The sequence below is a fragment of the Canis lupus genome, chromosome 7 (genome assembly GCF_048164855.1).
Source record: "Canis lupus baileyi chromosome 7, mCanLup2.hap1, whole genome shotgun sequence".
NCBI classification, from domain to species: domain Eukaryota; kingdom Metazoa; phylum Chordata; class Mammalia; order Carnivora; family Canidae; genus Canis; species Canis lupus.
In genome coordinates this window covers 61,157,803-61,184,205 of record NC_132844.1, presented here as the reverse complement: position 1 = coordinate 61,184,205, position 26,403 = coordinate 61,157,803, and the positions used below count along the sequence as shown (strand labels likewise).

At 40.7% G+C, this 26,403-nt stretch overlaps 1 protein-coding gene and 1 long non-coding RNA gene across 8 annotated transcripts in view; one reads left to right on the top strand and one right to left on the bottom strand.

Annotated features, from left to right (window-relative positions):
• The window catches only part of LOC140637015 (uncharacterized), a 59,760-nt gene extending 46,187 nt beyond the window's left edge, over positions 1 to 13,573 (bottom strand). For 2 of the 5 annotated variants that reach the window (XR_012034264.1, XR_012034262.1), the window contains exon 1: positions 12,835 to 13,520. This is a non-coding gene — a long non-coding RNA (uncharacterized lncRNA). Of the gene's footprint in view, positions 1 to 1,813; positions 8,007 to 12,834 lie in introns of those variants that run through there. The other 3 variants (XR_012034265.1, XR_012034261.1, XR_012034263.1) reach the window with 3 other exon arrangements.
• Positions 1 to 26,403, top strand: part of BICRAL (BICRA like chromatin remodeling complex associated protein) — a 78,463-nt gene that overhangs the window by 23,781 nt on the left and 28,279 nt on the right. The window contains exons 1-5 of one of the 3 annotated variants that reach the window (XM_072832978.1): positions 10,735 to 13,185; positions 14,015 to 14,060; positions 14,794 to 14,842; positions 14,931 to 14,999; positions 18,407 to 20,086. In XM_072832978.1, the coding sequence (XP_072689079.1) occupies positions 14,020 to 14,060; positions 14,794 to 14,842; positions 14,931 to 14,999; positions 18,407 to 20,086 (1,839 nt within the window). In that variant the 5' untranslated portion in view covers positions 10,735 to 13,185; positions 14,015 to 14,019. Of the gene's footprint in view, positions 1 to 10,734; positions 13,186 to 13,405; positions 13,514 to 14,014; positions 14,061 to 14,793; positions 14,843 to 14,930; positions 15,000 to 18,406; positions 20,087 to 26,403 lie in introns of those variants that run through there. The other 2 variants (XM_072832979.1, XM_072832977.1) reach the window with 2 other exon arrangements.

Genomic DNA, 26,403 nt, shown 5'->3' with positions numbered 1-26,403 from the left:
TTAAATAATTACTTTTGTGCACATCTTCCTTGTGAGTCCACTTTTACAAAAGGAGACCTGGACATCTCTTGCTTGGTAACATCATTAACTTCGTAAAATGGAATTTTGTTTGTTAATATTGTTAGTTGTTTTTATAAGGCTTGTTTTTCTTGGAACATACCATAAAACCAAAATATTTTGAATGTTACTCATTGAGAGAGGGCAATCAGAGTCAAGAGTTTGCATAATAACTTTAACCAGATTGCTAATAAATATTTTTTGCTATAACAACTGCCATTTCAAAGTATCTTTTTTTTTTAAGATTTTATTTATTTATTCATGACACACACAGATAGAGAAGCAGAGACACAGGCAGAGGGAGAAGTGGGCTCCATGCAGGGAGCCCGATGCGGGACTCGATCCCAGATCCCCAGGATCACACCCTGGGCTGAAGGCGGCGCTAAACTGCTGGGCCACCAGGGCTGCCCTCAAAGTATCTTTTAAGAGCAGTTCCATACATGGGACAATAATACATACAAACTACACTGACAGGGGATCCCTGGATGGCTCAGTGGTTTCGTGCCTGCCTTTGGTCCTGGAGACCTGGGATCGAGTCCCACATCGGGCTCCCTGCATGGGGCCTGCTTCTTCCTCTGCCTGTGTCTCTGTCTCTATGTGTCTCTCATGAATAAATAAATAAAATCTTAAAAAAAAAAAAAAAAAAACTACACTGATAGCAGTAGTGTCCTATTATATTTGAGGAAATACAAAGTTTCATTAGTTTTTATTTTAATAGCTTAATTATTACCATGCTGTATTTTAGTGAATTCTTGACTGTGGGATGGGAAGGCAAAAGGCAGTCTCTTTTACTATTTGTTGTGACTAGTACTGCATAATAATACCCATTGTGTTCAAAAGTAGAAAAAGTCACATTGGTAGGGTTTCTTCTTTTACTTCATTTAAAATATTCTCTGGAAGAAATCCCCTTTCCCTGAGTAAGAACGCAAATGACTTAGATACATCTCCATTTCATTTAATAAAAGGTACCGTATTTTTCCGAATAAAACTGAAGTCAAGAAAAAATGTCTGTGCAATTGCTAGTTATTATTCAGGTATTTTGTTTTTATGGAGAGGATGTAAGTATGACTAGCTTTTGGCACTTCTAGTTTTTAATTCCTATTCCTACAATTTTTGCTAATGTGTTTTTGGTTGATATATGTTCATCTTTATGGGTGATTAGTTTTAACATTGGTATTGCTTCCTCTCCCTAAGTCAGCTTGTTGGAGCTGAGTCCCTAAATGACTGTTTTTAGGGAAGAAATGTAATAGATGTGGCAATTGATGATTAAAACAGAAATTCAGGGCAGCCCTTGTGGCTCAGCGGTTTAGTGCCGCCTGCAGCCCAGGGTGTGATCCTGGAGATCCGGGATTGAGTCCCACGTCAGGCTCCCTGCATGGAGCCTGCTTCTGCCTCTGCCTGTGTCTCTGCCTCTCTTTCTCTGTGTGTCTCTCATGAATAAATAAATAAAATCTTAAAAAAAAATAAAACATTGAAACATTTTTAAAAAATAAATAAATAAAACAGAAATTCACCTTTTCTGCGGTGGAGGGGGGAAGTAAAATACAAGGATTCTTTAACTGAAACAGTAGTGTAACTGAAGAGAACTAACTCATCTTTTTAATACATATTGTTCTTTTTTTGTTTTTTGTTTTAATACATATTATTCTACATACTAAAGTACTGTGATTTATCATAAAGATAGTTTCAATTTCATTTTACTTAATATTTAGTAGCAATCGGGATAGCAGCAGTTCTTTGTATCATTTATCAATCATTTTCTGTATATTATTTTCCATAGTTCTTAAAACGTTCAGTCTTTCTTAAAACACAACAAATTATAAAAACATTTGGCAGGTTGTCTTTTTTTTTTCCCTATGTTAGAGAGTTGCTTGTCTTTCCTGTAAAGTCCAGTGTTGGTGTCCTCAAAATGCCATACATGTGCCAGAGATTCTCAACTTAAACTTTTACTTCTGAGTCTTTTAATGAATGCAACTATTGTTAATATAAATTACTGTGCTAAAGATTTCGGGACTCCAAGGAATTATTTTGTATTTATGTTTAATACATAAATCCCTCTTTGAGGGAGGTTTATTTAATACTAAACAGATTATTATAGAAGAATACACAATCTTTTGCCCTGTGAATCTTAAAAAATTACACTTCCTTATCCCACAGGGATGGAGTCATCTGATCTGGAGCAGAGACAGGAAGTCAGTTGACCACTCATGGCTTTTTCTACACAACAGGAATGCCTGGCTAGATACATAAGGGCCCAGCATAAGCTAGCAGATCCTGGGCAATGGACACACAACCCTGCATCCCAGATCCTGTGCTTTATGATATGAAAAAGTGCTCAGGTGTAACCTAGCTGCATATTTTTAGCTGCCCCAGCTTTCATGGAACTTGTGAGTGAGCAAGGGGATCAGAAAAACAGTTTTGTCATACACCTGTCAGATACTAGGAACACATCAGACGTGCTCTGGGGATACAAATGAGTGAACAATTAATTTTGCTTGGGAATTAAAAAAAAATGGTGGTAGTATAATTTTACTCAAAGCATTAAAAAATAAGCAAGCATCATCAGTTGACCACTTGTAGGTGGGTGGGAAGGTCTTTTTGTCTTCTCAAAAAGGTAAGTGCAAAGCAAAAGTATTTAAAAAGTGATGTGATAAGTTTAGGGGACATCAAATGGTCAAGATGGTAGAGAGCAAAGGGGTAGGCTGAGGTTCAAAATGAAGCTAGAACCTACTGTAATGAGCCAGTACTTCCAGTTCAGTGATGTCAAAAAACCATGAGCAAAAAAAAAGTTGCTCAGCTTTGGGACGATGACTGACTTATATTTACATTCAAATACATTGCTCTTCAACAGTATCCTCAAAGCACTCTAGACTTTTTTTTACATAAATTTGGGCTGTGCTTTAGTTGAGAACAAAAGATAGGCATAATGAAGTTAATCATAGAGAGCGATGTCTGATCAGTGTCAAAAGACATGGTTATTGCTATCAGAATTCTAGCTAGAGACTTCTGAAGACCTCACAAGGTTGTTAGAGAAGGATTCGCAGAGGTAGATTCAAGCTAAATTTTGAATAATGAATGGAATTTGAATAGATATGGAAGAGGAAGAAGAGCATTTCAGGTAAGATTGTCTCCTGGGGGCTGGAGTGTGGCATTTGGCTAGAATAGAGTATAGGGCAATAGTGGGAAATGCCTTTAGTCACATTATGCATTTTAGGCTTGAAAAGAATTATCTTCCACTTGGGACGCCTGAGTGGCTCAGCGGTTTAATGTCTGTCTGTGGCTCTGGGCGTGATCCTGGGATCCAGGATCAAGTTCCGTGTCAGGCTCCCTGCGTGGAGCCTGCTTCTCCCTCTGCCTGTGTTTCTGCCCCTCTCTCTTTGTGTCTCTCATGAATAAATAAAATCTTAAAAAAAAAAAAAAAGAATTATTTTCCACTTTAGATTGTTCTTGCATAGGAATAAACTGGTCTCCAAAATAAGCACACTTTCTTGGAAAACTAAAGTAGGTTTCAGGGAAAAGGGAATAAGCACACTTTTCCTGGTGTGCCCGCTCCTGCTGGAGGTTTGCCATCTTGTGGCCAATGTACTGGAAAGTGATAGATTCATTTAGAAAAATGTTCACTGACAACAATGAGATATCACCTCATCCCTGTTAGAATGGCTATTATCAAAAAGACAGCTCCTGGCTGGCTCAGTCAGTGGAGCATGCTACTCTTGATCTCGGGGTTGTGGTTTTGAGCCTCACGTTGAGTGTGGAAATAACTTAAAATAAAATCTTTAAAAAAAAGAAAAAAGACGAGATGTTGGTATGGATGTAGACAAAAGGACCCTACTTCACTGTTGGTGGAAATGTAAATCGGTGCAACCAATATGGAAAACAGTACAGAAGATGCTCAAAAAATTAAAAATGGAGCCACCATATAATCTAGCAATCCCACTTCTAGTTGTATATCTAAAGGAAATGAAATCACTCTCCCAAAGAAATATCTGCATCCCCCTGATCATTGCAGCATTATTCGCAATAGCCAAAATATGAAACAACCTAAGTGTCTGTCAATGGGTAAATGGATAAAGAAATTGTTTTATACACACATACACATACACATATATGCAATTGAATATTATTCAACCATAAGAAAGAAAGAAACCCTGACATTTGTGACAACATGGATGAACACTGAGGGCATGGGCATAAGCATAAGCCAAGTGAAATAAGTCAGACAAAGATCAACAAATACTATATGATCTCACTTACAGGCAGAATCTAAAAGAGTCAAATTTGCTGAAACATAATTGACTATTGGTTGTCAGAGCCAGGGGGCTGGGAAATGGGAGATGTTGGTCAAAGGGTACAGACTTTCAGTTAAAAGATGAATAAGTTGGGGATCCCTGGGTGTTGCAGCGGTTTGGCGCCTGCCTTTGCCCAGGGCGCATCCTGGAGATCTGGGATCGAATCCCACGTCGGGCTCCCTGCATGGAGCCTGCTTCTCACTCTGCCGTGTCTCTGCCTCTCTCTCTCTCTGTGACTATCATGAATAAATAAATAAAATCTTAAAAAAAAAAGATGATAAGTTCTGGAGACCTAACGAATGTATAAAGTGGTGACTGTAGTGTATTGTATACTTCAAATTTGTTAAAACAGTAGATTTTGAATATTCTTACAACACAAGAAAATTGGTAATTGGAACACCTGGGTGACTCAGTGGTTAAGCACGTCTTCCTTCAGCTCAGGGTGTGATCCTGGAGTATGGAGATCAAGTCCCATATCAGGCTCCCTGCATGGAGCCTGCTTCTCCCTCTGCCTATGTCTCTGCCTCTCTCTGTGTCTCTCATGAATAAATAAATAAAATCTTTAATTAAAAAAAATTGGTAACTATGTGAGGTGATGGACATATTAACTAACCTTATTATGGTAGTCATTTCATAATATACACAGATATCAAATCATCACATTGTATACCTTAAACTGAAACTTTCTCCAGAGTTTGGAGAATAAGGAGCCTTAAACTGTGTCTCTGAGCTGACCAGACTACCTGACTGTAGCTAGGGACAAGTTCCCCAATTTTTTTAGATTTTCCTGAATATGTTATGACTCAAAGGAAAAAATGGGCAGCCTGGCAGCAGGGGAATCAAGGAGAAAACCCCATTAGTAACCCCAGATTCCTGGTGGATCTCTGGAGGGGGTTGGGGGGATTGGATTCCATGTTTGATTTGTTGGTTGGGTTTTGTTTTGTTTGGCTTGGTTTTTTGATGTACTATATTTCTTTTTAGGCTTGCTTTTTTTTCTTTGTATTTAAAATTTTTTTAATTCCAGTGTAGTTAACAAATAGTGTTCTATTAGTTTTAGCGTACCAGGATTCCATGTTTTTAGTAACCAACTTTATATTATTTTTAATATATCCTAGACATCATAGTAGTTCATTCTTTTTTTTTTTTTTTTTCTTTTTGTCGATGGGACGGCCTTGTTTCCGGCCGCGCCCTATTTCCCCGGGATGACGGGCTCTCCGCAGCCCCCCGCACCAGACGCACGGCGGGGCATGCCACGCGGATAGTAGTTTATTCATACCTAATTCGTGTGGATCTCTAAAAGATATGTGGAGTGTGTTTTTTTTTTTTTTAAATATAACCCCGGTTTCATTATTACATCTAAAAGCTCTTAATAGAATATATGTATATTCTAAAATATATTTATAAGTCCCATCAGGAATTACGAAATTTCAATGTTGATTGGCTCTAGGAAATTGTAAATTTCTTTGCCGGGATTAATCTAGAATTATGTAAGTTTTTAATTATTCAGGGTCTTTGGGAACACAATCTTTTTTTAAAAATAAATTTATTTTTTATTGGTGTTCAATTTACCAACATACAGAATAACACCCAGTGCTCATCCTGTCAAGTGCCCCCCCTCAGTGCCCGTCACCCATTCACCCCCACCCCCCCACCCCCCCGGGAACACAATCTTTGCATAAAACACAGCTGTGCTATATTTAAAACCTGGATATTTTTTAAGATTTTATTTTTATTTGAAAGAGTGTCAGCACAAGCACAAAGGAGGGGAGAAGCAGACTCCCCACCTCACTAAGCATGGAGCCTGACAGGGCTCGATCCCAGAGCTGAAGGCAGACATTTAACTGACTAAGCCACCTAGGTGCCCCTATTCAGTATTTCTTATACTTATTTATGTGATATTTGCTGGGGATATGCAAATGAATATGACAAGATCGCTATTTTTGAGGGTAGCCCTAGAATATTGTTTTATACTGTTAATTTCTAGATGATAGTCTATTAATAACATTTAACTTTGAAGTCAGTCTAGTCTGTTAGTCCACTATAATTGAGCCATAAATTCATACTCCTAGCTCTTTCCCACTACAAGCTATGCAGTGTGAGTTAAAAGCATCCTCCTTTACTGTAGGGCTTCGTTACTTTCAGATTTTGGTATCTCTTGAACCACCTCAGCTCTGAATCTAAATTCAGCAAAGACTTTTGGGACTAAACCCACAGTCTCTTTTGTTTTTGTTTTGTTTTGTTTTGTTTTGTTTTTCCCACAGTCTCTTTTGAAGCCCTCCTTTGTTTAGACCTGGGACTGCCCCCCACTCCCCACCTGGCATAAAATTGGCAGCTAAGATTAAAGGAAGATGAAGAAGAGAGGTCTGGAAAGATTTTCCCCAGGACTACTTTTGCATCAGTCAGTATGTGCACAGGTCTTCTGTAGATTCAGAGTGGATCTTAAGATTTTGAGAGGCCCTCAGCAAACATGTTTAGCACAATTCTTATGAGCTCTTTGTATATTTCAGTGTATATATTTCTGGATAACTTTAGAATCTGTTAATGCTTCTCAAACTTGAGAACTCAGACCACCCAGATTATTTTCTCAGATCCCAGTTTGAGAAACACTGATTTGTATGGTTAATGATTCTGTCGTCAGTAAACTTAAAGTTATTGTCACTGTGTTGGAATTTATCTTAAGTTTGATATGTTTATCAAACAATATTTATCACTATACCACTGCTTGCTAAAGTAATCATGAATGCATTAATATCTACTGATCCTTGGGATTTCGTTTTTAGATTGACCACCAGTGATGATCATTCTTCCATAACACACAGCAAACCATTGCATTCTGGGAGTTGGATAAGACAAATGGTTTTCGAACTTTTTTTTCCTAGTTGAATAAGAATGGAGTCACTCAGATGAAGGGGAGAAGTGGGAGTATCAGAGTATCTCCACCACCACCATTTAGGCCTTCAGGAAAGCTCCTGGATACCTTGGAAAATCCTGGATCGCCAGGAAACAAAGTTTAAAAACTGTAGCTGTGGCTGTTAACTTCATTTAGGGATGGAAAAATGAGCCTTGAGAGATTTTTTTTCTTTTAGTTTTTCCTCTAATAATATTTCTTAGTCTTTTCCATCTTCTCTTTATTGCTGCTAGAAGGATATAGCCAGTGACAAAATGGAGGGCGTTCTTTGTTGAATAATAACTGAAAAACTCAGAACCCATCATGTTAAGTTTGACCACTTCTTATTGCAGATGGTTATAATTGTGAAAATACCATCATGTTTTTGCTAGCAAAATGTTATATTATTTAAAAAAAAAAAAAAAGTCCAGAGGCTTCACCTGAAGAAGCTTGAAAACCCCTGCCAAAAACTCTTAGTATTTCTCACATTACATCATAATAAACTATCGAATGTCTCTCTCCCAGAAGAAAATGAGTACCTTACAGTTAGGAACCATGCCAGAAGGTTTCACACTGTCTTGCAATTATAAAATTTAACAGCCCATAACAATGACAATAGAGTAACAGGAGTAAGGTGAGAATACTTAGTTGACACACAGTTACTTGCCTTGGGTAAGTGGCTGTTTTACAGCATAGCCTTTTGATCATGACACTCACTGGTAAATAATTAGCAAAAACACACTAATTCACTCTTCAGCATTGCTTTTGCAGTCCTACAAAAAAATTGTGTGTTTACATTTATTACTATATTTTATGTCGTGCTCATTTGATATTCCCAGCGTTAACAGAGTACCTGGCATGTAGTAGGTGCTAAATATTTATTAAATTAATAATGAATATTGTTTTCACCCACTGACCAACTTTATTAAAGATAGGAATTAAAGAAGCCGCTCTCCTCCTTCCCTAAGCTATTCTTCAGGGTAGAAAACAAAAGGAGGTATGGGATGGGATAAAACTGTATGATTTACTGTCCTTTTTTTCCCCCCTTTCAGTATACTCTGACCCTATAATTTGTGCTAATTAACTCATATAAACTGTTGTTACCTCCTAAAGCATTTTTTTTTTTCAAAACTTTAAAAGTGACTGTAGGGCCAAGATGGCGGAACAGGGACTGGATTTACCTTCCTGCATTAAAAAAAGTTAAAAATAGGATAAAATATATTAAACAGTGGCTTTGAGACCTGGGAAATCAGGTGGCATAGCCAGGGACTCCTGAGGAATGGTGAACGGATGAGATGAGCCCTATTGATGATTGCCCCAGCTTACTGTCTATCTAGAGAGCATAGCAAGGCCACAGCATAGGGAATGGGATGCCAGATGGAGTCTGATCATCTTCCAAGGTTGGTGGGTGAAAGGGCTAAAATATATGGCAGGATACCGGAGAGGAGAGCACTGCCCAGAGAAAAAACTCCCAAGTCCTCAGCTGGTGACCAGTCAGTACAAGGGGGTGGGGGAGAGACCCGAATCCTGGGAGGGAACTGCCCACGAGGATTAGAGGGAACAACACTCAGAGCACAATTCTTATGAGCCCTCTGTATATTTCAGTGTGTATATTTCTGGATAGCTTTAGAATCTGTTAATGTTTCTCAAACTTGAGAATTCAGACCACCCCAGATTATTTTCTCAGACCCCAGTTTGAGAAACACTGATTTGTATGGTTAATGATTCTGTCATCAGTAAACTAATTATCACCATGTTGAAGTTCATCTTAAAGAAGTTTGACAAATTTATCAAACAATATTTATCCAGGGCAGAAAATAGTTTGTGTTCTACCTGTGAGAGTACAAAAATCCTTGTAATACATGAGACATCAAGTGAATAATATTGTTGCCTCAAGATAGGGCGAAATTAGCCCCAAAGAGAGATAGAGCTTAAAAGCAAGCCTCAAGAAGATCAAGTGATTTATAAGAAACTTAATTGAGGAGTGCCTGAGTGGCTCAGTAGGTTAAGTGTCTGACTCATGTCAGCTCAGGTCATCATCTCAGGGTCGTGAGGTTGAGCCACGAGTCAGGCTCGGGCTGGGCATGGAGCCTGCTTGGGATTCTCTCTTGCTCCTTCCGCCCCTCCCCCATGCCCTCTCTCTCTAAAATAAATAAATAAGTCTTTTGAAAAAATAAGTAGGGACACCTGGGTGGCTCAGCAGTTGGGCACCTGCCTTCGGCTCAGGGCGTGATCCCAGGATGGCTGGGTCGAGTCCCGCATCGGGCTCTCTGCCTGTGTCTGCCTCTCTGTGTCTCTCATGAATAAATAAATAAAATCTTTTTTAAAAGAAAGAAAGAAAAAAAAAATAAGTAACTTACTGTGTCCTAGACAAAATTCAGAAATATTTATAGGGTTACAAAGTATCCAGTACTTGATAACGTAAAATTAACAATGTCTGGCATCCAATAAAAATTTATCAGGTATGCAGGGGATCCCTGGGTGGCACAGTGGTTTGGCGCCTGCCTTTGGCCCAGGGCGCAATCCTGGAGACCCGGGATCGAATCCCACGTCGGGCTCCCTGCATGGAGCCTGCTCTTGCTCTGCCTGTGTCTCTGCCTCTCTCTCTCTCTCTCTCTCTCTCTCTCTCTCTGTGACTATCATGAATAAATAAATAAAATCTTTAAAAAAAAATTTATCAGGTATGCAAAGCAGTAGGAAAATACTACCAGTAATGAAGAGAAAAAAAAGATCAATCAATAGAAACAGACCCAGAAATGATACAAATGATGGAGTTTATGGAGAAAGACATTAAAAATTTATCACTCTTTTAAGTTCAAGAAGATAGAGGAAAGATTGAACATACTATAATGTGCCTTTTTCCTTTGACAATGTATCCTTCCAAGGCAGTTTGTATAAAGTTTCTCCATGGTTTTTAATGGCTGTGTGCTATTACACAATGTGGGTGGAAACCATAACTGACTTAACAAGTCTCTCATGAATGACATCTAGGGTGTTTTTTTTAATATTTTAAATCAAATTATAATTTATATGCCATAAAATTCACCCCTTCTAGTGTACAATTCAGTGATTTAGTTCCAGAACATTTTCATCATTCCAAAAAGAAACCCCATACTCATGACATCTAGGTGGTGGTTGTTGTTGTTTAAGATTTTATTTATTTGTTTATTTATTTATTTATTTATTTATTTATTTATTTATTAAGATTTTATTTATTTATTCATGAGAGACACAGGGAGAGAGAGAGAGAGGCAGAAGCAGAGGCAGAGAGAGAAGCAGGCTCCATGCAGGGAGCCCCGATGTGGGACTTGATCCTGGGACTCCGGGATCATGCCCTGAGCCAAGGGCAGACGCTCAACCACTGAGCCACCCAGGTGTCCCAAAGATTTTATTTATTTATTCATGAGAGACACACAGAGAGAAGCAAGCTCCCTACAGGGAGCCTTATGTGGGACTTGATCCCAGGACTCCAGGATCATGATCCAAGCCCAAAGGCAGATGCTCAACCGCTGAGCCACCCAAGCATCTCTCCTGCCCCCACTGATTTAATATGTCACTTGTATACTTACTATGTCCTCTTGATTTAAAGCTATTATTCAAAGTGCTGACTCCTATAAGGACAATTTTAATAGTAGCTTTATTTTTTTTTTTAAGAGTGGTAATCAGGGGGCACTGATTACCATTACTGACTGGCTCAGTCAGTTAAGCATCCGACTCTTGATCTCAGCTCAGGTCTTGATCTCAGGGTCCCGAGTTCTAGCCCCCATGTTGGGCTCCATGCTATCCACTTAAAAAAAAAAAAAAAAGAATGGTAACCAGGTGTCTGGGATAGTGATTTCTGCCCTCTTGGGATACCTAACAGGATTCTGTAAGAACTACAGTCTCTTTCCCTCTGTGACAAATCCTATTGTCGTGAACTGCTGTTACTGAGGGGAGTATGTCTCGCTTAAGTGTATTGAGTCAAGAAGTAGTTTTTAACTATTGATCTAGTCCCCCCCCTAAGAGTGGGGACTTCTCTTTTACACATTGTAAATTTCACTTGTGGCCAGCGGCCCACTTAGTGATTCCAGGGTTGTTAACTTACAGGAGAAAAGAGTCTCAGCAAGGAAAAAGTGAGCCTTTCCAAAGAAAATTAAACTCTTCACTTTTGAAATCATTCATTTCTGATCCTCACCTTGTCTTCCCACTTCTGAATTGTCAATTTCTATACCTCTCCTTTGGTAAATTGACTTTGGTGGACCATGTGTCCTCCTAGGGAAAAGAACTACTGGACTAGGCATAGGATGACTGTTTTGGCAGTATGTAGAGCTAGAGACCTAGAGATAGGAGTTATCTCTTTGAATTTGAAACCGTTCAAAGTCAGAAGAGTATGGCCCTTTAAAAAGTGGAATTCTCAGGGTACCCCTGACTATAAAGGCTCACAGAGTTCTACCCAAGGGGGCTAGAAGCAGAGGCCTGTCTGTCTGGTAGGACAGATACCCTGGGGAGCGTACTATCAAGTGTTTGAGCAGTCCGTTCGGTTCGGGAAGGGTACACAATGGCTTTTAATTTCATCCAGTATGATAAAATTGTTCTCTTTCACTACTCAAGGACTAGCTGGTCCCTTCAAATTCTGGCAAATGTTCTCTGTGCTTGAAAGTCCCAGTGGGGGCAGCCCGGGTAGCTCAGCAGTTTAAGCACCACCTTCAGCCCAGAGCCTGATCCTGGAGACCCGGGATCGAGTCCCACATCGGGCTCCCTACGTGGGGCCTGCTTCTCCCTCTGAGTCTCTGCCTCTCTCTCTCTCTCTCTCTCTCTTTCTCTCTCTCCCTCTCTCTCTTTCAGTCGGTGTCTCTCATGAATAAATAAAATCTTAAAAAAAAAAAGAAAAGAAAGTCCCAGTGGCAGTGACACATTCTTAGGCTGACTGATGCTGACTTCCTTTCTCGGTTTGTTAACCCTTGGGCATCTCCTCTGCTAGAAGAGTCCGTACAGGTGTAAAGTTGTGTGGGAAGCTGGCATAGTTATAAAAAGTGGTTTCAGTAGAGGCTATACTTCACTTACATTTTTCTTAGTTTGTTCCAGAAACTGTTAGACACTATAAAAAATAAATTTACAAAGGATATAGTAGAACTCCGCTTAAAAAGTCACGTCGAAGTAAAGAAATAATACCCACTTTATAGACTTAATGATGTTTGAAATTGCTGGATTTATTCCATGTGATTGTGATGTCTGGGAGACAAGCTCATGGCACAATAATGAGCTATGGCTGATGCAATTCTGCCCTATAAAACATCAGGATCGAAGGGAAGCCCTTCCCACAGATTTCTATATATTTAGTTAATGATAGTTTCCCCGCTTTTCCATCCTCAGAAGGATGGTCATGCTAGCCTGTATGTCTGAGTCCTCAAAGCAGATTTCACCTGGCCTGCTGCCCCTTGCACAGTTTAGCCTGGAGGTTACCCCAGGGTGTCAGCTTCCCCTCTCCTTCCTCCCAGCTCACCGTCATCTTGCCTCTCCACCAAAGTTCCCCTCAAATGGCTTCTGATCACCCCAGGCCATCCGACAACTGAACGAATTCACCCCCACAACGGGAAGGTCTCACATCAGGGGGATACTTACCCCTTCCAGACCTTTCCTGGGGGAAGCAAGTTTCCTTCCATGGGGCAGGAGCCAGTTTTATACTTGTTTGGCCTTGTGACTGATAGGATGGGGAGTTTGGGGGAACTGGAGAGGAGATGACAGTTTTAACCAAGAAAAAACATTGAGTAGAAATTATCCCTTCTGCCTTCTTCGGGCGTGTCCCTCTTCTGGGCATCTCTTCAGGATTTCATTCCTCCGTCCAACTGCCGTTCACAACTGCCCTTTCCAACTGCTCCAGAACTCTTGGCCCCGGCATTCCGTGATGTAAATTATTCCACGCATGGCTCGAAATGGGTGCGAAGCAGTGTTGCCAGGTGTCGGATCACTAGTGTAAGTTTACCGGATCTCGGGGGAGGGAGGAGAAAGGGGGAGAACTGCTGTTGGAACTTGTCCAGTTGTTATTGTTTCAGCCAGAGCACAGTAATTGCGCTGGCTAGGCTTGATGCTTTCGGTGGCTGGGGAGAGAGGGAACTTGGGGCTTGGAGCTAGGGGGATTTGGGGGTTGAGATTTTCCACTTTAAAGATTCCAGGGATGGGCTATAGATTGTTTGGAATCGAACAGTTGGCAGTGCTGCTGCCTGGGGAGGAACCTGGGACCTCTGGGGCCAAGCCTGTATCTGTACTGCCTGGGGCTATGGTGTCTCCTCTGTCTCAAAAAGTAAGGAGAACGGCTTTTCTGTTTTTGTAAAGAGAGCCAAAATATGGCAAGAAATCCAGACTGCTCACCATGTTTGGAAACGTTCAGTCATAAAACCCAAAAGACCTCTGAATTCATGAGATTTTTTTTCTAAAACAAAAATATTATTTCTCCCCTTTCTCGTGATGCATTTTGAGGAAGTTACTGTTCCTGGTTTACAGTCCCTTTGGGGAATCTGTTTGGGAAGGGTTGCTGCCAACTATCTTTGATTTATCTAGATTCCTTTTTGACTTGTAAGTTAAGGATTTGCATTCAATAAAAACAATTTAAATTGGGTATTTATTTAGTCTCTTGAATGACCACAAAATTTTTAAAATCCCGTTAAAGACCAGCAACGAGAGAAAAACTTAGATGAATTACACAGTTACTTATCTAGGAAAGTAAAGAGTGTATTTTTATGTTGTATTGATGTTACTGCTTTAATCTGCTTTGCTAACCAGCACTTTATTCCTTTTCTTATAGTTGTCATGGATGATGATGATGACTCGTGTCTCCTTGATCTTATCGGGTAAGATATTCATTCCAAAATCAGAATAAATCCAATGTGTGAGGTTTGCTGTACCAAAACAACCTAATAAGCAAGCATATTAAAAACTGAGTGGGTTTTTGGGGTACCCAGCTGGCTCAGTGAGTGGAATATGTGACTCTTGATCTCGGGGTCATGAGTCAAGCCCCATGTTGGGAGTAGAGATTATTTAAATTAAAAAAAAAAAACTGCGTGGGTTTTTAAAATAAAAATCAACAGAGGCACCTGGGTGGCCCAATCAGTTAAGCATCTGCCTTTGGCTCAGGTCATGATCCTAGGGTCCTGGGATCGAGCCCCCACATCAGGTTCTCTGCTCAGCCGAGAACCTGCTTCTCCCTCTCCCTCTGCTGCTCTCCCTATTTGTGTGTTCTCTCTCTAATAAATAAATTAAAATTAAAATAAATAAAAATCAACACAGAGTATGGATTAACACATAAAGAGACAGAGATCTTTGGATATGATAAGGTTCATAATTAGGTCATTCTTTATTAAATTTACCTTCTAACAAATCTCAGGAGGCAGAAATGAGTGATAATAGGAAATAGAACATCAAGAAATCAAGAATTAAACAAAAAACTTAATAAAACTGTTTTAAAATAAGGAGAGAATTTTACTCAGGCTAATATGTCATTTTCTTTTTACCCTAGTGAAAATGAATCCTAAATATAAGTTATGTATTTATTTGCTGTTTTCTTTCTTTGTTGCTGTTTTCCAGAGACCCACAAGCATTGAACTATTTTCTACATGGACCTAGTAATAAATCTGTAAGTAATACTTAGAACATCACAGATACCAATTTTGTCACTTCTTTACAGTTAAAATAATCACTTTATCGAATTTGTACCTTTGCAGAGCAATGATGACTTGACTAATGCAGGATATTCTGCAGCCAATTCAAATTCAATTTTCGCCAACTCCAGTGTGAGTATTGGAAACCACATCGAGTGATAAAGTGTTTCTCTCTCATTGATGGTTTGTGAACCTAGGCTTTCATTGCCTTTGGATCCTGATGAGAGTTACTACCTTGTCTCTTGTAATTGAAAGGGAGGGAGGATCTACTGAATGGTGTTGACATTGTCTCCTTTTAACTTCATCAACTTAGATAAGCTATATGAGATATATTTTGCCATTTTCCTAAGCTTTCAGCTGTCTTTCTAGAATGACTTGGGAATGTTATAACCTAAAAAAGTCATATTAGAATATTTTAGAACTTGTCACAAAGCTTTAAAGAAATTATTCTTAATTGTAGTTACTTACTAAACATATCCATCTTAAATAAGAAAAAAAAGAATAATAGGGATCCCTGGGTGGCGCAGCGGTTTGGCGCCTGCCTTTGGCCCAGGGCGTGATCCTGGAGACCCGGGATCGAATCCCACATTGGGCTCCCGGTGCATGGAGCCTGCTTCTCCCTCTGCCTGTGTCTCTGCCTCTCTCTCTCTCTCTCTCTCTGTGACTATCATAAATAAATAAAAATTAAAAAAAAAAAAAAGAGTAATAACTAAAACTTCCTGAACATTTGGTATGTTCTTGGCACCAATAGTTTAGCATGATTAACCACTTAATCCACATGGTAACTCTGTGAAGTAGGTTCTATTGTGATCTGTATTTTATATCTGAGGAAACTAAAACACAGGTTAGTACTTGCTCCAAACTATACAGCCATGAGTTACAGAGCTAGGATTCTCCCTCAGGTTGTCCATTCTAGATTCCATATTCTCAAGCTCTAGGAGCATCTAGACAATACTCCTGACCTGGAAAATAGGGAAGTCTTGCTTGCAAACTATATCCAAATGACTATGTTTAAGCCTATGTTGCTTTCGTCTTTTCAAGCGCCTTCTTCTATGATGAATGGTAGCCAGCCCAGAGTCAGACTGCCCAAGTTTGACTCCTCACTCTACCACTTACTAGCCGTGTAACCTTGGATATATCACTAAATCTCTGTAGGGTTCAATTTCCTTATTTATGAAACCAGGAGAATAATAGAACTACTTCCTAGGTTGGGTAACATTAATTGACTAGCCCATGGAAATTATGTGGTTACAGTGCTCAATAAATGTTAACTTCCCAGCAGGGCCTTTATTTTCTTCATGTATAACAAGAAATAGTATTCTGAAAGTCCTTGGGAGTGCACAGTTCTTTCAAGTATTTGAGTGTGTGGAAGTTATGTCAGATCATGTCATGCGAGACACCTCCACTGGCTAGAAGTGTCTTTAAAGTCACCACTCCAGTCTCCCATAAGCCTTGTGAATTAGGAGCGTTTCTGAAATTCATACTGAACAAGTAGTAACTTCATGTGTTGCCATTAAGCCCATAAAGTAGGGGCAGCCCGGGTGGCTCAGCGGCTTGGCGCTGCCTTCAGCCCAGGGCATGATCCTGGAGACCCGGGATCGAGTCCCACGTCAGGCTCCCTGCATGGAGCCTGCTTCTCCCTCTGCCTGTGTCTCTGCCTCTCTCTCTCTCTCTCTCTCTCTCTCTCTGTGCTTCTCATTAATAAATAAATAAAAACTTAAAAAAAAAAAAAAGCCCATAAAGTAGATATTTAGCCTGTCCCTTGATGGTAATGATTTTTGTTTAACAACCCTCCCCCAACCATGTGAGTATTAATTGTGACTTTTCAGACTGTTTCATTCGGCATATATTTATTGGGTATTTCTAGTACATCATGTTGGATATTGTAAACGTTTTTCTTTAGTATAGATATTTTAAAGCTCTGAAAAATATGGCTGTTCAAACTTATGGTCTGTTAATTTATTATACATTATAAAAACATTAAACTGTGTATGATCATGCAGGAGATAACCCTTGTTGTCTAGATATTGTTCTACAAAACAAAACAAAACAAACAAAAAACCTCCTTGCTTTCAGCATTTCCTTTCAAATGATTCTTCAAGCCCTGCCATGATGGTCCCACTTCAATAGTTGGTTGACTCAGGGTCAAATGAACCTAGTCATGGCTTTTCTACCTAGTTCTTCCCATCATCTGGCCTCCAACACCTTATTGGCCTAGGGCTGAGAATCTCTATAATTTTGCAGGTTAGAACTCTTATTCTTCACTGACCTGTTGTTATTTATTAATTTTTTGTATACTTTTTTTACTAATGTTCAATTTGCCAACATATAGTATAACGCTGACCTGTTTTTAATTTTTTACTCTACCTTCCTTTTTTAAAATGTTCAATTGTGCTAAAATATTTGTGAAATCTACCATCTTAACCATTGTAAACATACAGTCCAGTAGTGTGAAGTACATTTGTGTTATCTCCACCTTATTTTAAGTAGCTGCTGATTCCATACCTTTTCTGATTTTGACCTGTCCCCAAAAAAACCTGCTGCACAGTGGAGGAGAACTTACTTATCACATTCAGTTCTCATTGTTTGCCTGTGTTGTCTCTAGTTGACATGCCCATTCCTAGACTGTTGATGGACTTTTACTTTCAAATAGGACACTGAAGTAGTTTTAAAAGCATCACATTAGGTTGATTCCTTCTAAGAAATCAAATGACCGGGCAGCCCGGGTGGCTCAGCAGTTTAGTGCTGCCTTCGGCCCAGGGCCTGATCCTGGAGACCCGGGATCGAGTCCCATGTCAGGCTCCTTGCATGGAGCCTGCTTTTCCCCCTGCCTGTGTCTCTGCCTCTCTCTCTCTCTCTCTCTCTCTCTCTCTGTGTCTCTCATGACTAAATACATTTTTTTAAAAATCTAAAGAAACAAACAAACAAACAAAAAAAACCCAAATGACCATTCACTCATTTTATGTGGGAAGCTTGTTTTTGTCTGGACCAGTCTTACTTTGGTGTTAGGGGTTAGAACTAGGTGGAGGTTCTGAGAAGCCTTGAAAGACAGGGCTAACTCTGGGCTACCTTCTGGACCTCTAACAGAACAATACCCAAAATACCCAAAACTCACTCCCGCCATACAGAGGACTAGACATGGCCCTTTCCTGGGTACACATACTCAATGAATGTCACTCAAGCCCCGGACTGGGGCCAGTCCTGAAAAATCAAGTGTGTGCCTGTATCTCAAAAAATGAAGCTAAACTCCAAATAGTTCTCAGTGTGTTCCTGTTATTTATCTATTTTCTATAAAATAATTTACCAGAGCAATGATTGTGTACCCTTAATAGAAACAAGTCAGACATCATTATTAAAGAAATAGAATTAAGAATAAGCTGAGCACTTGGGAGAGTCGTGCCTGATAAGACTATATTCTATTCAAAAGTGAAGCACTTTTTATTATTTTTTTGGTTTTTTGGTGGGTGGTGGTGGTTGTTTTGTTAAGGATCTCTTTCAAAGGTTCGATATGCTGGATAACACACTGCTTCTTCTTTTAGAATGCTGATCCTAAATCATCCCTCAAAGCTGTAAGCAGCCAGCTTGGAGAAGGACCCAGTGATGGACTGCCACTCTCAAGTAGCCTTCAGTTCCTGGAAGATGAACTTGAGTCTTCTCCTCTTCCTGATCTCAGTGAGGACCAACCTTTCGACATTCTTCAGAAATCCTTGCAGGAGGCCAATATCACTGAACAGACGTTGGCCGAAGAGGCATATTTGGATGCCAGTATAGGTTCAAGCCAACAGTTTGCACAAGCTCAGCTTCATCCTTCTTCATCAGCATCCTTTACTCAGGCTTCTAATGTTTCGAATTACTCAGGTCAGACGCTGCAGCCTATAGGGGTGACTCACGTGCCTGTCGGAGCATCATTTGCAAGCAATACAGTGGGTGTGCAACATGGCTTTATGCAACACGTGGGGATCAGTGTTCCCAGCCAGCATCTGTCTAACAGCAGTCAGATTAGCGGTTCTGGTCAAATACAGCTAATTGGGTCATTTGGTAATCAACCTTCCATGATGACTATTAATAACCTAGATGGATCTCAAATCATATTGAAGGGCAGCGGGCAGCAAGCTCCATCAAATGTGAGTGGCGGGCTCCTGGTTCATAGACAGACTCCTAATGGCAATTCATTGTTTGGGAACTCCAGTTCCAGTCCCGTAGCACAGCCAGTCACAGTTCCATTTAACAGCACAAATTTTCAGACATCTTTACCTGTGCATAATATCATCATACAGAGGGGTCTTGCACCAAATTCAAATAAAGTCCCAATTAATATCCAGCCAAAGCCTATCCAGATGGGTCAGCAGAATACATACAATGTGAACAATCTGGGGATACAGCAGCACCATGTTCAACAAGGGATCTCTTTTGCCTCTGCCAGCTCACCCCAGGGCTCCGTAGTTGGTCCACACATGTCTGTGAACATTGTAAACCAACAGAACACAAGAAAACCAGTCACCTCACAGGCAGTGAGCAGCGCTGGGGGTAGTATCGTTATTCATTCTCCCATGGGCCAGCCTCACACACCCCAAAGTCAGTTCCTCATACCCACAAGCCTTTCTGTCAGTTCCAACTCGGTACACCATGTCCAGACCATAAATGGGCAACTGCTTCAGACTCAACCTTCTCAGCTCATCTCTGGCCAAGTGGCCTCAGAGCATGTCATGTTGAACAGAAACTCTTCCAACATGCTCAGGACCAACCAACCGTATTCTGGACAGATGCTGAACAACCAGAATGCCGCCGTCCAGTTAGTGTCTGGGCAAACATTTGCTGCCTCTGGAAGCCCAGTGATAGTCAATCACGCCTCTCCTCAGATCGTTGGTGGACAGATGCCGTTGCAGCAAGCATCACCAACCGTATTACACCTGTCACCTGGGCAGAGCAACGTCTCCCAAGGAAGACCTGGCTTCACCACGATGCCCTCGGTGACCAGCATGTCAGGACCGAGTCGGTTCCCTAGTGTCAGCTCCTCCAGCACTGCCCATCCTAGTCTCGGGTCTGTGGTTCAGTCGGGTGCATCAGGATCAAACTTTACAGGAGATCAGCTGACCCAGCCAAATAGGACTCCAGTACCGGTCAGTGTGTCTCATCGTCTTCCAGTTTCTTCTTCCAAATCTACCAGCACCTTCAGTAACACACCTGGAGCAGGAACCCAGCAGCAGTTCTTCTGTCAGGTACGTTTGCTTTGTCATGCGCACGTTTGCAGGATTACAGAACAGAAAAATGGAATGTGTATTTCACAGAATATAATTTTCATTCTAAACTCCCAATTTATTAACTTCCTCTTTTCAATTTATGATTGATTACCTTTTTTCTTCCTAATTAAAATGTTTTATCCATCATAACATTGTGATTTGGAGTAGGGACTCTATAGTCAGACTCCTGGATTTGACTCTAAGCTTTATGACGTACAAGGCTTACCTTAACTTACCTCTCTAGACGTAATTTTCTTCATCAGTGAAATGAACATATACTAGTTCCATTCTGTCAGGGTATTGGGATGATTAAATGAGATAATCCATATAAAGCACTCAGTGATAAATAAATAAATAAATAAATAAATAAATAAATAAATAAATAAATAAAGCACTTACTGTAGTCCCTAACTGCAAATAGCAAATACTCAGAGCCAGTTGATACATATACTTGATGTATATGGATACATATACTTGATGAAGTGGATTATTGGCATTTGAAATGAAAGCTTAGTATAGATTATTTACTTACATCATGTAGTAAACCACTAGGTCATGTAACTATGGACCAAGTGGAGAAGTTGTGGCTGCTTCTTGGGTGCCAACCAGAAAGGCTCAGGGACTCAGTGTGACTCATCAGTGGGTAACTGGCCTGCACCAAAGGGATGCATACAGAGGGAAGGATCCAAAATTACCATGGGCAATTGGTAAACCCACAGAAGGATTGTTTCAGAAAAGCATCTCAAATGTCATCAGCTTTGGTTCTCCCGCCCACCCCCACCTGCTGATCCTTGAACTCCTCTGGCCTCTGGTTCCCGCTCATCCTGGTCTATAGTTCCAGCTCCACACTCTGCCTTCACCCCTATGGTCGACCCTCCTTAGTCCTCCATTTCCACCACCTTTCTCCTCCAATTTAGAAGTATTCAAAAACCTCTCTGTGCCAGGTCCATCGATCTTTCCTAAGGAAACAAAGATTATTTAGGATCAAGGATATTCTGTGTATTACTTTCAGTGTCAAAGGTGTTTACATGTGTTATGAAATAATGTTACACTTCTAGAAAAGTTAAAGTTAAAAGAACAGTGTAAGGAATTCTCATATACACTTCACCAAGATTCCCCAAATGGTAACATTTTACTACCATTATTTTTATCCTTCTCTTCCTTTCTGCCATGACACTCTCTTCTCTCTCTTTCTCTCTCTCTCTCTCTCTCTGTCTCTCACACACACACACACATACACACACACACACACAATTTTGAGAGCAAATTGCAGGCATGATGCCTCTTTGCCTCTAAATACCTTGGACTTTGGTGTGTATTTTCTAAAAATAGACCTACGTAACCATTGGTCATACATTTATCGAAATCAAGAAATTAGGGGTGCCTGGGTGGCTCAGTCGGTGAAGTGTCCGCCTTCGCCTCGGGTCGTGGTCTTAGGGTCCTGGGATCGAGCCCCGCATCAGGCTCCCTGCTTGGGGGGGAGTCTGCTTCTCCCTCTCCCTGCTGCTCCCTCTGCTCGTGTGCACAATCTCTCTCTCTCTCTCTCTCTCTCTCTCTCTCAAATGAATAAAATCATTAAAAAAAAAAAAATCAAGATGGGCAGCTCTGGTTGCTCAGTGGTTTAGCACCACTTTCAGCCCAGGGCCTGATCCTGGAGACCCGGAATCGAGTCCCACATCAGGCTCCCTGCATGGAGCTTGCTTCTCCCTCTGCCTGTGTCTCTGCCTCTCTCTCTGTGCATGTCTCTCATGAATAAATAAATAATATTATCACCAATCTAAAGACCTTATCCAGATTTAGTTGATTTTCCCAAGAATGTCCCTTACAGCAAAAGGGCGAAAAATTATATTATTTTGTTTTATGGTCCAGGATCACTGTCTAATTTAAATCACTGTCATGTCTTTAAATTTGGAACAGTTTCTCCATTCTTTGTCTTTTATGACCTTAATATTTTTGAAGAGTCCAAATCAATTATTTTGTAGAATGTCCCTCAATTCAGGTTTCTCTGCTGTTTCCTCATGATTAGATTCAGGTAATACATTTTTGGTAGGATTGCCACAGAAGTGATATGTCCTCACAATATGGACTTGTCTCATTACTGGTGGTATAAGCTTTGAACACTTACTTAAGATAGTGTCTGATGCTTCTTACTAAGTTTCTTCTAGAGGATGCTTTGACACTGTGTAGGTTGCTCATCAAACTTGCACATACTACCTTAAGCTTCCATTGATAATCCCTAACTGAATCCATCATTACGAGATCAACTATTACTATGATATGGCCACCAAATAGAGATTTGCTAACTCCATCATTTGTTCTACATTAATTGTTAGCATTCTGCTCTAAAAAAGCTTTTCCTTTTCCCCTTTTACTTATGTGTTTGCCTTTTATCAGTATGGATTCACAAATTCTTTTTTTTAAGATTTTATTTATTTATTTGAGAGAGAGAGTACAAGCGGGGGTGGGGGCAGAGGAAGAAGAAAAAGCAGACTTCCTACTGAGCAGGGAGCCTGATGCAGTGGTCGATCCCAGGACCCTGGGATCATGACCTGAGCCAAAGGCAGACACTTAACCGACTGAGCCACCCAGGCACCCCTCATAAATTCTTATTTATTCAGTGAGTTATAAATTGTTGCAGTCCCTTATTTTTGATGCTCAACTTAGTCTGATGGCCATTGGGCATCTAATGGCCACTGGTCCTTCTGACATAATTCCATCATGCCTTTGAGCTTTTTTTTTTTTTTTTTTTAGGTTTTATTCATTCATTTGAGAGAGAGAGAGAGAGAGCACAAGCAGGGGAGGGGCAGAGGGAGAGGGAGAAGCAGACTTCCCACTGAGCAGGAAGCTGGACCCAAGGCTCGATCCTGGGACTCCAGGATCATGACCTGAGCCAAAGGCAGATGCTTAACCCACTGAGCCACCCAGGCACCTGAGGACTTTTCTTTCATTTCTGGCAAAACAAGATGTTCTGTGTTCATCTTTTACTTTCCTGCCTCTGCCCTGGAATCAACCATTTCTTTTTTTTTTTTTTTTTTAAGATTTTATTTATTTATTCATGAAAGACACAGAGAGAATGAGGCAGAGACACAGGCAGAGGGAGAAGTAGGCTTCATGCAGGAAGTCCGACATGGGACTCGTTCCCAGGTCTCTAGGATCACAGCCTGGACTGAAGGCGGCACTAAACCGCTGAGCCACCTGGGCTGCCCAAGAATCAACCATTTCTTTAAAGAGCCTCATTCCTTCTAGTGGAGCTCATTATTTAGAAACCAAGGTCTGAGCACTACATGTTCATTGTGACTGACCTAGGACTTATATATATTTACACACACCCAACATCTGTAGCTATTTATATATCAATCCGTATTAAAAACAGTGACTTCAGGGTTGCCTGGGTGGCTCAGTCAGTTAAGCATCCTGTTCTTGATTTTGGCTCAGTTCATGATCTCAGAGATCCGTGCTGAGCATGGAGTTTGCTTAAATTCTCTCTCTCTCTCTCCCTCTGCCCCCGCACCCGCCCAATAAATAAATAAATACAGGGATGCCAGGGTGGCTCAGTGGTTGAGCATCTGCCTTTGGCTCAGGGCATGATCCTGGGATCTGGGACCAGGTCCCACATCGGGCTCCTCCTGGGGAGCTTGCTTCTCTGTCTGCCTGTGTCTCTGCCTCTCTCCCTCTGTCTCTCATGAATGAATAAGTAAAATCTTTTTAAAAATAAATAAATAAATAGGGGATCCCTGGGTGGCTCAGCAGTTTAACGCCTGCTTTCAGCCCAGGGCATGATCCTAGGGTCCTGGGATCGAGTCCCACATTGGGCTCCCTGCATGGAGCCTGCTTTTCCCTCTGCCTGTCTCTCTGCCCCTCTCTGTGTGTGTCTCTCATGAATAAATAAATAAAATCTTTAAAATAAATGAATGAATGAATGAATGAATACAATGAGTTCATATTGATACTTCAGATTCCAGTCCAGACCACTAGGTTCACTATTCAAGTCTCTTTCTTTTCCATTTCCAAACATCTTCCATATTTCCTTTTTTCCTTTTTTCTAACAGTGAGAAAGGCAGTTCCACAAGACATTTACTTACTTGCTCGATCCTAAAATACACAAAAAATAGTTTTAGAATTGCTAATCCATACCACCATGAAAAACAAACCTACTAATAAGACATCAGCATTGGTTTACGGTTGTTGTTAGCCTACAGGTATATAGTGAAAATACTGTGTTTGTGGGGCGCCTGGGTGTCAGTTGGTTAAGCATTCAACTCTTGGTTTCTGCTCAGGTTGTGATCTCAGGGTCAGGAGATCAAGCCCCACATTGGGCTCTGTGTTTAGCAGAGAGTCTGCTTAAGAGTCTTCTTCCTCTCCCTCAGACCCTCACTCCAGCCTAGATGCACACTTGCTCTCTCTTTAAAATAAATAAATAAATCTTTCAAAATACTGCATTTAACAGTTACTTGGCTGAGTACTCCCCCCCCTCCTCCTTGGTGTAGTTATGCTATTCATTTGAAATACAGTTCTGCTTATTTGTCTCTGTTCATATTCATTGTAGGAGCCTTTCCCCACTATCCTTGTTGATTTTACCTATTTAATTTCTTTTGAATGTGTGTCCCATCAGCATGATTTCAAGTCAGGGCTCTGTAGAAAGTGTACTTGGAGACCTCACTCCACCCTTCTCTCACCCTTCCTCCATCCTTTCCTACCAGTTCTCAGCCACCACTGTAGTCACCAATCTCATTCGTCTCTAGTTGATTTATCCTATGTTTATTTTCACACAAGTGGGCAGATACAGGTATGTTTTCTTATTTCCCTTCCTTTCTTATTCAAAGTATAGGGTGCTGTAAATACTCTTCTGCACTTTGGTGGCTAAAAAGTTTTCTTTTTCTTTTTTTAATTTGATTCATTTATTCATGAGAGACAGAGAGACAGAGAGAGAGAGAGAGAGAGAGAGGCAGAGACACAGGCAGAAGGCAGGCCCCATGCAAGGAGCCCGACATGGGATTCGATCCCAGGACTCCAGGATCACACCCTGGTCGAAGGCAGGCGCCAAACTGCTGAGCCACCCAGGGATCCCCTAAAAAGTTTTCTAAAAACACAAATGTCTAATAATAAAATGATTGGCTGTGATGAATGCTATGTACCTATTTAAAATATTTTTAAAGGATGCCTGTCTGTCTTAATGGAGTGTGTGACTCTTATCTTGGGGTTGTAGGTTCAATCCTTAGGGTGGGCATAGAGATTACTTTTAAAAATATAAAATCTTGGAGCATTAAGTAGCTCAGATGGTTAAGCTCCAACTCAATCTGTTTAGGTCTTAATCTCAGGGTTGTGAATTCAAGCCCCACTTTGGGCTCCACAAAGGGCATGGAGCCTACTTTAAAAAAATAAATAAAACAAAATCTTTTTATATAAAAGTAAATAAATAAATAAAATGTTTTCAAAAAAGAACTTGGTCAGTTGAGCCTTCAACTCTTGGTTTTGGCTCGGGTAGTGACCTCAGGGTCATGAGATTGAGCCCTATGCTGGGTTCTGCATTCAGTGTATAGTCCGCTTGAGATTTTCTCTTCCTCTCCCTGCCTCTCTTGCTTGTACTCTCTCTCTAAAATAAATAAATAAATCTTTAAAAAACAACAAAGAAACAAACCTAAAGATTTGGGGCATGGCTTACAAAATTATTTTAAGTATATGTTTAAATTTGAAATATTTAAAATGTGCTTTTAAATGTATAATAAAGAAGGGTGCTTGGCTGGCTCAGTCAGTAGAGCATACACTCTTGATCTCAGGGTCATGGTTTCAATCATAGAGCTTACTTAAAAAATAAATGTAGGGGCAGCCCCAGTGGCGCAGCGGTTTAGTGCCACCTGCAGCCCGGGGCGTGATCCTGGAGACCCTGGATCGAGTCCCACATCAGGCTCTCTGCATGGAGCCTGCTTCTCCCTCTGCCTGCATCTCTGCCTCTCTCTCTTGCTGTGTGTCTCTATGAATAAATAAATAAAATCTTTAAAAAAATAAAAATAAAAAAAATAAATGTAGGGGGTTCCACCTGGGTGGTTGAGCATCTGCCTTTGGCTCAGGTCGTGATCCTGGGGTCTTGGGATTGAGTCCCGCATCGGGCTCCTTGCGGGAAGCCTACTTCTCTCTCTCTCTCTCTGTCTCTCTGTCTATGTCTCTGCCTCTCTCTCTGTGTCTCTCATGAATAAATAAATAAAATATTGAATGAATGAATGAATGTATTTATGTAAGTAGGGGTGCCTGGGTAGTTTAGTCAACTGACTCTTGGTCTCAGTTCAGGTCTTGATCTT